Source organism: Chanodichthys erythropterus, chromosome 13 (genome assembly GCF_024489055.1).
Source record: "Chanodichthys erythropterus isolate Z2021 chromosome 13, ASM2448905v1, whole genome shotgun sequence".
NCBI classification, from domain to species: domain Eukaryota; kingdom Metazoa; phylum Chordata; class Actinopteri; order Cypriniformes; family Xenocyprididae; genus Chanodichthys; species Chanodichthys erythropterus.
Window position 1 is genome coordinate 38,223,092 of NC_090233.1, and position 11,981 is coordinate 38,235,072.

General features: G+C 37.7%; 1 protein-coding gene across 2 annotated transcripts; it reads left to right on the top strand.

Moving 5' to 3' along the window:
• The first annotated feature begins 41 nt into the window (after positions 1-41).
• On the top strand, positions 42-11,481 carry hnrnpl (heterogeneous nuclear ribonucleoprotein L). 2 transcript variants are annotated; one of them, XM_067407356.1, is made up of 14 exons: positions 42-125; positions 767-885; positions 2,408-2,645; positions 2,767-2,852; positions 2,953-3,049; positions 3,989-4,061; positions 8,100-8,135; positions 8,373-8,441; positions 8,817-9,088; positions 9,360-9,481; positions 9,724-9,925; positions 10,521-10,578; positions 10,693-10,800; positions 10,979-11,481. In XM_067407356.1, the coding sequence occupies exons 1-14, from the start codon at positions 42-44 to the stop codon at positions 11,035-11,037; spliced, it is 1,623 nt and encodes a 540-aa protein (XP_067263457.1). In that variant the 3' UTR covers positions 11,038-11,481. The 2 variants fall into 2 exon arrangements, with proteins under 2 accessions (XP_067263457.1, XP_067263458.1); XM_067407357.1 differs by having other exon boundaries at positions 10,705-10,800.
• The last annotated feature ends 500 nt before the right edge of the window (positions 11,482-11,981 follow it).

Genomic DNA, 11,981 nt, shown 5'->3' on the forward strand with positions numbered 1-11,981 from the left:
TAGTAGCGTGTTCCATTTTATAACATTTCATTCGAGACAACATGGCTGCTGCGGCAGGCCATTATTACGGCGACGGAGGCAGAGCTACAAAAAGACAGAAAACAGACAGCGACGGAATGGCCACGGTACTTTAATTTCATTCATGTTATTGCATGGTTTATGCTTGTGGTGCTAGATATTCATTTTTTTTTCTTAAAACGCATTTTTCTCTATTCAGTACGTGATGCTATAAGGCTAGCTTGTAGCTTACGTTCCAGTTAGTCTGTTCCGTTATGATAAATAATAATGCGACTGTGGAGGATACAGGTATTACCTATTAGGTGATATAAATAATATACATCATTTAATACATCTAATTGGTCCCTGTGGTTCGGCTAGGAGTGCTTTACTCAATGCTCATTCATTGTTCTGGTCAGTCGGATCAGCCTCTAATGTAAACCATTCATACTCAAGCTTACAGACTGAATGGAAACTGTCGTAAAGTGTTCGAGAAAACTCAACTCAAAAGCAGAACTGTTTTAACCTGGCTAGAATAGTTTCATCACGGTATCTGCACTCTGAATGTGATGCTGCTAACGTTAATCAGATCCGTTTGATCAGTTTGAACCTTTATTTACTACAGTCTTACAGCACTGATTTTTATATAACGGCTAACGTAGTGAAGAAAAATATTATTTTTTTGTATATTTGTTTTAAGCATTCACAAGGATTCTAGTTTTATACTATTGGTTGATTTAACCTTTTGCTCTTTCCTTTGTATGTGCAGGAGGGTTACAGTGACCCGCACAAGACCTTGCCCTCGCTTGTGGTGCATGTAAGGGGGCTTATCGACGGCATTACCGAGGCTGACCTGGTGGAGGCGCTACAGGAGTTTGGCACTATAAGGTAACGTTCATGGTGGATAAGAATTGTCCCTGTCCCAAATGGTATCCTCAGCCCTGGCTGTACTCATTCGAGTCCTTACTTTGGTGATAGAGATAAGTTATAAAAGGGTGTATTTGGGATTAATTTCGAACACTGATAACAAAAGTTCCTTTAAACCATTGGCTCTCAATCTTTTTGGCTCAAAGACCCTTCCATTGTCTAACACAATATTCCAAGGCTCCGGTATTTTCTCTTGTATTTCTGATGTAATTATGAATGCACTGCTTGTGTTTTCAGACTGGGAGTGCTTATATTAATTAAAAAATCTGAATTAAGATTCAAGATTTTGATTCTATCCCCTGGTTTCACAGACAAGGCTTAAGCTAGACTAAAATGCATGTTTGAGCTGTTTTAACTGAAAGCAACTTGCACTAACATATCTTAAAATATGTCAGATCCATTGTTTTGTCTCAAGATGCACACCAGTAATGTTTTTTTCTAGTGTACATTTATAAAATCAACTTCAATGCCCTAATTGATCGAAGGCCTAATCCTGGTCGAGGCTAAGCCCTGTCTGTGAAACCGGGCCTATATGTATTTCAATAAAAATAAAAAATGAGGGTGGAAAAGAAATGACTTAAGTTTACATCTTTTTTTTGTTGTTGTTGTTGTTGTTGTTTTTGTTTTAAAACATATATGTTACATCTTTTTTTTTTTTTGTTGTTGTTGTTTTTGTTTTAAAACTTATATATGTTAAATTGTTTTAAGTCATCCTGTGGCCCCCTTTAAAGGGATAGTTCACCCAAAAATGAAAATTTGATGTTTATCTGCTTACCTCCAGGGCATCCAAGATGTAGGTGACTTTGTTTCTTCAGTAGGACACAAATGATGATTTTTAACTCCAACCGTTGCCGTCTGTCAGTTGTATAATGCATTGAAATGGTAACTCCATCTATAAGAGTCAAAAAAACATGCACAGACAAATCCAAATTAAACCCTACGGCTCGTGACGGCACATTGATGGTTTCTCGCACAATCTGATCGTTTTGCGTCTTAGGACATCGATGTGTCGTCACGAGCCACAGGGTTTAATTTGGATTTGTCCTTGTATAGATTGTGTTGCCATTGACATGCATTATACGACTGACACACGGCAACGGTTTGAGTTAAAAATCATCATTTGTGTTCTACTGAAGAAACAAAGTCACCTACATCTTGGATGCATAAACATCAAATTTTCATTTTTGGGTGAACTATCCCTGTAAAGTTTGCTGAGCCCACCTGGTTGAGAACCACTGCTTTAAATTAAGCAAATTTTAATATCTGACTAAATAAAAAATAAACTTCATTGGTATTAAAGGAAAACTAACTTGTTTAACCAGTAATAGTACACTAAAAAATGTTCTAATACCATGACGTAACCCATTATTCAAGATAAGGGTGGGGGGGTTATTATTTTTTCTATTCATTGATTTGCATTTTGCACCATTTCGAATTCAAAGTTATTACTTAGAGTGTGTGTGTGCATGTGTCTGTCTTCCAGTTATGTTGTATTGATGCCAAAGAAGCGTCAGGCACTGGTGGAGTTTGAGGACATGAACGGCTCCAGTAATGCAGTAACATATGCTAACAATAATCAAATCTACATCGCTGGCCGGCCGTCTTACATCAATTACTCTACCAGTCAGAAAATCTCTCGGCCCAGCGACTCTGATGATACACGGAGTGTCAACAATGTACTGCTCCTCACCATCATGAACCCCATCTACCCCATTACCACAGTAAGTTGTTTATATATTGATCATGGTGTCATGTATTATGATGGTGTCGTGAGTAGACTATTGTCTACTGCTGCTAGTCCCCCCCCACATCTGTTTATACATTTTCATTTCTTGTCCATAGGATGTTCTGTACACCATTTGTAATAACTGCGGACCCGTGCAAAGGATTGTGATCTTCAGGAAAAATGGAGTTCAAGCCATGGTCGAATATCCTTGAACAAAATGACTTTAACCTTCACTAATGTGTTTTATGATTAGTGTATGGGGCTTTACAATAGGAAAATTGTTCTCCTTGATTCTTGGTCACATTTGACTCTGTCCAGAGTGCACAGAGAGCCAAAGCCTCTCTCAATGGAGCTGACATCTACTCGGGCTGCTGCACCCTTAAAATTGAGTATGCCAAGGTTAGTTCCCCATAAAATGACATCAAACTGTAATGTATTAAAATGTTTGTGCTGTACAGCGCTCTCTGCAGGCCTGGAGTCAATATGGCAAATTAAAGGGATACTTGACCAAAAATGAAAATTCTGTCATTATTTACTCCCCCTCATGTCGTTCCAAACCAGTAAGACTTTTCTTCATCTTCAGAACACAAATTAAGGTCTTTTTGATGAAATCAGAGCTTTCTGTCCCTCCATAGACAGCTATGCAACTACCACTTTGATGCTTCAAAAAATTTATAAAGAGATCATAAAACTAATCCATATGAATTAAGTGGTTTGGTCCAAATTTTCTGAAGAGACTTGATCGCTTTATATGATGAACAGTTTATTTATACATGAGCCGGTGTTCGGATTTAAACATGGAAACGCAGCACTATGGCAACTGCGTAACAAAAACTCACGGATTTCAAAATATCTGTAAAATTTGTGTTCCGAAGATGAAACGAAGGTCTTACAAGTTTGGAATGACATAAGAGTGAGTAATTAATGATAGAAATTTCATTTTTGGGTGAACTAACCCTTTGATATTCTGTTAAAGGTGTGTTTATTTACATTTTTTTTCTTTATTAAAAAGTATAGACCAGTGGTTCTCAACCAGGGGCCTCAACATTGAAAGCATGTCAAAAGCATGTCTGAGACTAAATCTTATGTGTAGTCAATGGTAAGTGTAAAGTGAAAAGTCATGACTTTCTTGGACTTAAAGACACGGAACATTCATTTCACAGTAAAATGCAAGGAAACTTCCATCACTTATGTCTTCAGGGAAAACAAAACGACAACAAAAATAAGCCTTGAGCACCTCCTATTGGTCATTATATAAAACAACTGGAAAAAACCTACATGAGATAGGTATTGCTGTAAAAACTGATTGCTAATGAAATCTCACTTATTATTGAACAGCCAACCCGTCTCAACGTCTTCAAAAACGATCAGGATACATGGGACTACACCAACCCCAATCTGAGTGGCCAAGGTACTGTACAGCTCATGCACTCTGTCTGTGCTGCTCCTTATGTTTTATGGGGATGGGTGTGTGGACAGGCCTCCTCAAGTGACGCCCTTGGGAAGTAACTTGAATAGTAGGTCTTTCTTCCCCAAGTACGTCACTTAAGTGATGCTGCTTCATTCTTGCGTTCCTTCTCTTTGGATTATAATACAAAGTATGTACACCGTTGTAGTTGCAAATAGACATTCTTACATGGACACGCATTCTTGCACATACGCAAAAAGAACATGCGCCTTTTAGGGCATGATTGTCATACTGACAGCAGAAGCACACATGCTTCTTAGCTCGTATTGACGTACACTGGTCTGTTGCACGTCACCTGTCTCGTGTTAAAGCACAAGTGTTTCTCATATACACACAACCTGAGAAGCGGGCACTAATTTCACCTGTACTCACTAAGCATGACACTGCATCTAGCAAATATCACATGATGGAGATTTGATTTTTTCTTTGCAATAGAAAATGGGTATCCAGTCCTGCTCCTGGAGGGCCACTGTCCTGCAGAGTTTAGCACCAACCCCAGTTAAACACACCTGAACAAGCTGATCAAGGTCTTCAGGATCATTAGAAATTTCCTGGCAAGTGTGTCGTGGCAAGTTGAAGCTAAACTTTGCAGAAGGTTGGCTCTCCAAGAGCAGACTTTCACTGAACAAGGCTGTAAAGCCCGGCTATATATAATAGGATTCACAATGGGCCAGGCAAAATTTAACGGATCATTCAGGAACCAACTTTACCCAGATTGAGTAGCTACTTTATGGTAGATTTTGCATTCAGAATATCTTCTCTTTTTTTTTTTCAAGGCTGAGCTTGTTTGTCTTTTGCCAGAGTTTATGTATTTGCTCTTAAGCAAAATGTCTATGTATCACGTCTCACAGGGTAAACTTGCTGAGCATTTTTACTCCTGAGATGTGATACATTAAGCTCCTGTGCTTGAGCTAGCTGCTGAACACATTTTACATCCAACAAAACATTCAGTTTTAAGTTTCTCTGCAAGACACACTCGCAGTACTTCAGCAGGCCACATGGGACAGCAAAACGGAACTCACGGCAACTTTAAACACTTCAAAGACGGCAATTTCACTCGTATCAAAGTCACACGGATAGAAAACACTCAAGATATCCTTCCACTCCATTCTCTACAAAGGTGACGGACATCTCTCTGAATTAACGACACATTTTAGGGGCATGAGTCTAATCTCTTTGGATAACACATTACAGCCCATCACCGAAGACTTTCACACATCAACACCGACCAAGCGACTGATCAAGCAGCAAACACATGAAGGGAAGTGGTACAGATACACAGAATGACAGAAGAATTACACAGATATTTTCTTCTCGTTCCCTGCCTTATGTCGTCATGTTTCTTGGGTGTTTGGGCTACTTTTGCTCTCGCTTCTCTCCTCTTTCCTGAGAACATCATGCGAACATGCCGCACTGACATAACAGTGACAACACACAAGATCAGGATTGCTACAACATTTGGGTTTGGTCAGAGATCGCCATGACAACATGCCAAGCTGACATTGCCATGACAACACACCATCAAACAAATCGCTTGAGAATTATGCAGAGATCGTCATGACAACACGGCAAGTTGACATTACCATCATGACACAAGTCAAGAGTGCTCCAACACCGCGGCGGTGGTCTCATTGCGCGCAGCACGACAAGTTGAGATCGTCACTACTCACCCGGCCAAGAACAGACATTTGTCTATACATAACGAACAGATGACATCGACTTTACACCGTGACACATCCAAAACCATATGATCGCAGGCCGCATGCTCTGACATCAACGTGAGATTGTTGCAAACACATCCTTCGCCATCTTGCTAACAATAGTGAAATGCACCAGACAAGACACTACGGGTGACAATTGCGACAAAACACCGCCATAACACACGGGAAGGACCGCAGCTGCCCACCGATCATACAGACAGATCCTCAGCTCTCCCTCCCCAAGCCCTGTCTCTTTGTGGACTGAAGTGCTTTCTCTCTCTCATTTCTTCATCCCTCCTCCTCCTCCTCTTCCTCTCTGTGTTAAATCTGTTTTATTCATTGGGCACGGCTGACCGTGTTCTGATCCCTGTGTTACGCCCCCTGTGTGACGCAGGTGTGGATAAGTCTGACTGCTGGTGTGGCGTCTCTTCTAAACTCGACACCGTCTGCTGTCTGCTATCCACCTTTGCTACTACGGTAAGCACCTATGTGCCTGGAATGCACCAAAAGCACATGCAGTGGACTGGGAGGAATATCTTAAAGAACTAAATGAAAAGGAAATCATCAGGAAAAGGGCGACTGGTAAAGAATATCACACTTCCACCATGGTGCCTGCTGCATTTATTTATTTATTTATTTTTAAATGAGCATATAGCACACTGCTCATTCAAACTCGTCATCCTGGCTGGATTAGCTAGAACTTTGTTGGTAAGATATTTTACAGCATTTTTCGCATGGAGGGAAGACCCTTGAATAACACTTTTTATTTAGGCTTAAAAGGCCACAGAAGAATCCTCTTTTTGTTTTTTATTTTTCCCCTGGTGGTGGACATATGCATCTCTAACTTTTTATTATTTTGGGAGAGTTTGAGTCTGGTTGATGTCACAAGTGACTGATATTCATAATGTTGTCTGTAGCAGTTAACATTTCCTGTGGAAGTGAATACTCCTGATTGTCCTGAGCAAGCGTTTTTAAATCAGAAAATAACAAAATGAAATGCATTCACTCTTTCAACTTTGTAAATGCATGTTATTGATCTTGAGAACAATTAATCAGTGTGTGTTTGGTGACTGTGATTTCACGAAGTACAACATGTTCCTGGATCAACATTCCAGTCAACTAATCAGATTTGAGACAAGTTTACAGTTTGTCAAGTTAAGGCTTACAACCAGGGTTATGTGCTTCTACATCAGTGGTTTGACCTATTATTTCCCCCCTGAATTTAGGGATAAATTATGGGTAGGGTTAGGACAACATTTTCAGACTGGAATGTTGTTTCAGAATCAACAGATGTTGACACATCTTTCTTGGCAAAATCACGGTGACCGTTTATGTTTAGTTGTTTGTTTTTGACCTTGTAAGTTTAAATCAATGTTATAATTCAATCTTCCAGTGATGTATGCCAGACTCTCCAATCATTTAGTCCCTTTCTTACAGTCGATTTAAAGAACCTGTCCTACTTTTTCCCCTGATTATCTGTTTCATTTAGATGTCACAATACAGAAGAAAAGATCCCTCAGTTTTATCATGACTTAGAAATCTAGAAGACCTACCACTTGCCAACTGGCAGCCTTGTTTGTCTAGTCAACTTGAAATCATAATTGCCCCCATTTACTTTTAATGTATTTTTCTTAGCTTATTGTCCATTATTTATTTGTGCACATTTTAAAAATGTTCCAAATGCACATTTATTTCCACATAAAATAGGACATTCAGTGAGAACACTGGGATAAGTAAGATTAAAGAAAGTAAAACTGGTTGCAAATACTTTAATGTTCTCTTCGACTCGACTCCCTTTTTACTTTCTAAAGTTTTTGTTATTTTTTTAAAATTTAAGTAAAATTCATTCTGTGTTTACCAAAATCCCTGTCTAAAATGTAGGTAAATATCGCTATGTATTGTTTTAGTAGTCTCTGCTCTCCTTTTCTGTGAACTCTTGTATTTTGACATTGATGTAATTTGGGTGTCATTTTATTTTGAGAAGAACATTTGTTTTGTCCTCGCAGGCACAGATAAAACTGTCTTGATCATATCTAGAACCAGGCCACTTGTCTGAAGTGCTTATTCTTCATTCAGACCTTTTTTTTCTGGCACAGACCTTCAATTAATCAATACATATTGTGCTTTAGAACTTCTCTTGGGACCTGTGGTTTAACAGTCTGAACCTAGTCAAATGAATAAATGCATATTTAGTTTTTGAAGTTTGACTACTTAATCATGTTCTTGTATTTATTTTTATTACTTATTTTAATCTGATTTGTGTGTATACCTGTCTGTGCAGATACCGATGCAGATGGCAATTGGAACAATTCGCAAGGTGTGTGTTTGGTTGTGTATGAAAGATTTTCTTGGATCATGTAAATACAGTTGGATTTCTCTTGTCATGAAAAATCTCCATTATGGCTTCCTGTAGAATTGCTGTAATTGTGATTTAGTAGTATTAACACCTAACTTTCACTGCATGTCACTCACTGAATTGCACAGCCCTTCCTGTTTCTTTTGTTTGCAATCTTGTTCACAGTGGTTGAGATGTTGTATTGTTGTTCTCTTTCAGACCCCAATGCTAACCCAAACAAGCGGCAGAGGCAGCCAGCCCTGCTAGGGGATCATCCACCTGAATATGGTCAGTTTGATACTCACATTAACAAACTGCCCAAATAAAGGCAGTCCCTTTAGCTTTTATAGGTGCTTATTTTGTACATTTCATTCTCAATTCTCAATTTTCTCTCTCTCTCTCTCTCTCTCTCTCTCTGTATATATATATATATATATATATATATATATATATATATATATATATATATATATATATATATATATATATATATAATATTATATATCACGTAGATTTTACTTGCCTGTGTATGTGTTGGAGGCTAAGAATTGGCTAATAGGCATTATTTAGTCACCCAGAGTGAAGATTTAGCATATGCGAGTGATTTACTCACATTGTAGAGGGTTGTAAATAATAATACTTTTTATATTTTTATAAAAATAGCTGGTCCTCAGAGTGGCTACGGTCACTATGATGACACCTATGGACCACCTCCTCCACCCGCTCACTACGAGGGCAGGCGCATGGGGCCCCCAATGGGACGTGGCCGTGGCGGACCCCGGTATGGTGGGGCACAGTATGGACATGGACCTCCTCCACCAGACTACAGCGCTCATGCTGACTCTCCTGTGGTCATGGTGTATGGTCTTGAGCCCACCAAGATCAATGCGGACAGAGTCTTTAATATATTCTGTCTCTATGGCAATGTGGAAAGGGTGAGTGGATCTCATGATTCTCAGATTAAGAACTTGTAGGTTCAACAGCGGCTTAATTGCTTTCAACCATTACTTGGTTATATTTCTGTCAAGCAAACCTTAAGTTACGAGGCTTCTGCATACTTGGTCTTCTTTTTTTTTTTTTTTTTCTTTTTTTTTTTTTTTTTTTTATTTAAAGTGTTTTTGAGTGAAGTCTCTTATGCTCTCCAAGAACTGCATTTGTTTGAAATAGTTTTTTCTACCATTAAATGCCTTTTGTGTGTGTGCTCAGGTGAAGTTTATGAAGAGTAAACCAGGTGCTGCGATGGTGGAGATGGGAGACTGCTATGCTGTGGATAGAGCCATTTCACACCTTAACAACAACATGCTGTTTGGACAAAAACTCAATGTCTGGTGTGTACAGTAGAAAGTCTTTTTGAGCATGCACATCCATTATATATCTATTTTATTACACAATTATTTATTTTGCCTTTTGTTCATTTTATTAAAAAAAAAAAAAAAAAAAATCTTTTTACATTTAATAATTAGTAAAAGGACTAGACCTTAAAGTTATCTTCTCCGTTCAAGACAAGTAAAACTAAATCTGCATGCTTTCTTTGTGTGTACTTTTTTTTTTTTTGTCTGTTGGTCTGCAGTGTATCCAAACAACAGGCCATAATGCCGGGTCAGTCATACCAGCTGGAAGATGGCAGTTGTAGTTTTAAGGATTTCCATGGGAACAGAAACAACCGTTTCACCACTGCTGAGCAGGCAGCCAAGAACCGCATCCAGCAGCCCAGCAATGTACTGCACTTCTTCAACAGTCAACCAGACAGCACTGTTGAAGTTTTCAGTCAGGTCAGAGATATTATGTCATTAAGGTTGCCATGTTTATTTTGAATGATATATTTGAGCCATCATTAGAATGATTTCTGAAGGATCATGTGACACTGAAGACTGGAGTAACGATGCTGAAAATTCAGCTTTGCATCACAGGAATAAATTATTTTGTCAAATATATTTAAATAGTACACAGTTATTTTAAATTGTAATAATATTTCACAATATTACTGTTTTTAACTGTATTTTTAATTAAATAAATGTAGCCTTGGTGAGCAGACGAAACTTCTTTTAAAAACATTAAAAATCTTAGTGGTTCCAAACTTTTGGACTGTACTCTTTATATAATATAATATAATATAATATAATATAATATAATATAATATAATATAATATAATATAATATAATATAATATAGAAAGAATATATAGGTGCACTTTTAATAAAAACATTGTGTCCTTCCCTGCTATGTTTCTGACTTTTTTTTTTTTTCCCTTGTTAGCCATTTTACTCGAATAAATGCAACTCAAAAATAGTCATTCGGACAAAGATATTTTGTGCTTTAATGATCTGGGTGTGTGTTTAATGGTCTTTTCTGGATTTTCATCTACAGATTTGTGATGAGTTGGGAATAAAGAGCCCAGCCAGCGTCAAGCTGTTCACTGGCAAGAGTGAGTTACTAATTAGTTAAATGTGTTTGTATAAACAGTCCATTTATTGTGTGTGAATTATGTTGTAAAGTTTTAGTGTTCTGTGTAAATACACTTGTTTGTGTGTGTGTGTTGGTGGAACTGCAGGTGAGAGAAGTTCATCTGGTCTGTTGGAGTGGGAGTCGGTTAATGATGCTATGGAGGCTCTTGCCATGATGAACCACTACCAGATGAAGAACCCTAGTAAGCACTCGTCTTAAGTAGACATCCAGCCAGCACACTTTAACGCTACTGCACTGTGACTGTACTGTGGTCATGGCAACTACACATTTTTGTACTGTTATGAGTTATTTCTGAGCTGTTTTGCTCTAACGGTAAGTCACAATATGCTCCTTAAATATTCTTTCTTTTTTTCCCTCAGGCGGGCCTTACCCATACACTCTCAAACTGTGTTTTTCAACTGCACAGCACGCCAACTGAAACCAATAATGATCCACTAACCTTGCCAGTGACCTGTCTTAATTCTTGACCTGGAGGGAAAGAAATGGGACTGTTATTTCCAGAATAAGACTGGACTCAATGTTTTGTATTTTTTCTTTTTTTTTTTTTTTTTAATTTTTTTAAATTGTTATTAATATTCTTTTCTTTTTTTCTGTTGACCGGTCTTGTATAACAGTAACGTTGTGTGAAAATGTATTAAATTAGTAAAGACATCATTGTGAACTGCTTGTCGTGTGCATGTAGTTTGGATCAAAACAGTGGGATTGATGGTGTGCCATGGAAACAGACAGCCAAGCAACTAACCTTAACACAAAATGAATACAAACTTAGCCAAACAGAATGGAGATCAATACACATTTGTGGTAAGTGGTTACCGTAAGGTAGCCACTTAGCTGAATTCAGTAGACCTTTTCTTGTAGTTTCAAAACTTGAAGTTTTTGAATTGTAATACATTTGTACACTACTGCTCAAAAGTTTGGTGCCAGTATGTTACAAAATATTTATTTCAAATAAATGCTGTTCTTTCTAACTTTGCATCCATCAAAGAATCCTTAAAGTATCACAGCACAACTGTCAATGATAAATGTTCCTTGAGCAACAAATCAGCATATTAGAATGATTTTTGAAGAATAGGTTAGACTGGAGTAATGACTTAAATTCAGCTTTGCCAGGAATAAATTACATTTTAAAAACTTAAAATAGAAAAGTTATTTTAAGTTGTAATCATTTGCAATATTTCTTTTTTTATGGTATTTTTGATCAATTAAATGCAGCCGTGGTGAGTAAAAAAACGATAGTTGTATTGTTGCAGATGGTTTGTTCTTTGTAAACAGTCCTTAAAATTCCTAAAGAATACATAATGTGCTATATTTTTTGTAGTATACACAGTTCTTGGAAAAGTAATTATAGTGATGGGAGCTATC

Excerpts from the sequence above, each read along its gene's own strand:
- hnrnpl (XM_067407356.1), top strand. The coding sequence starts at position 42 with ATGGCTGCTGCGGCAGGCCATTATTACGGCGACGGAGGCAGAGCTACA. Across the intron at positions 126-766 it reads ACAGCGACGGAATGGCCACG|GAGGGTTACAGTGACCCGCA; the intron begins GTACTTTAATTT and ends TTGTATGTGCAG. Across the intron at positions 10,579-10,692 it reads CAAGCTGTTCACTGGCAAGA|GTGGAACTGCAGGTGAGAGA; the intron begins GTGAGTTACTAA and ends GTGTGTGTGTTG.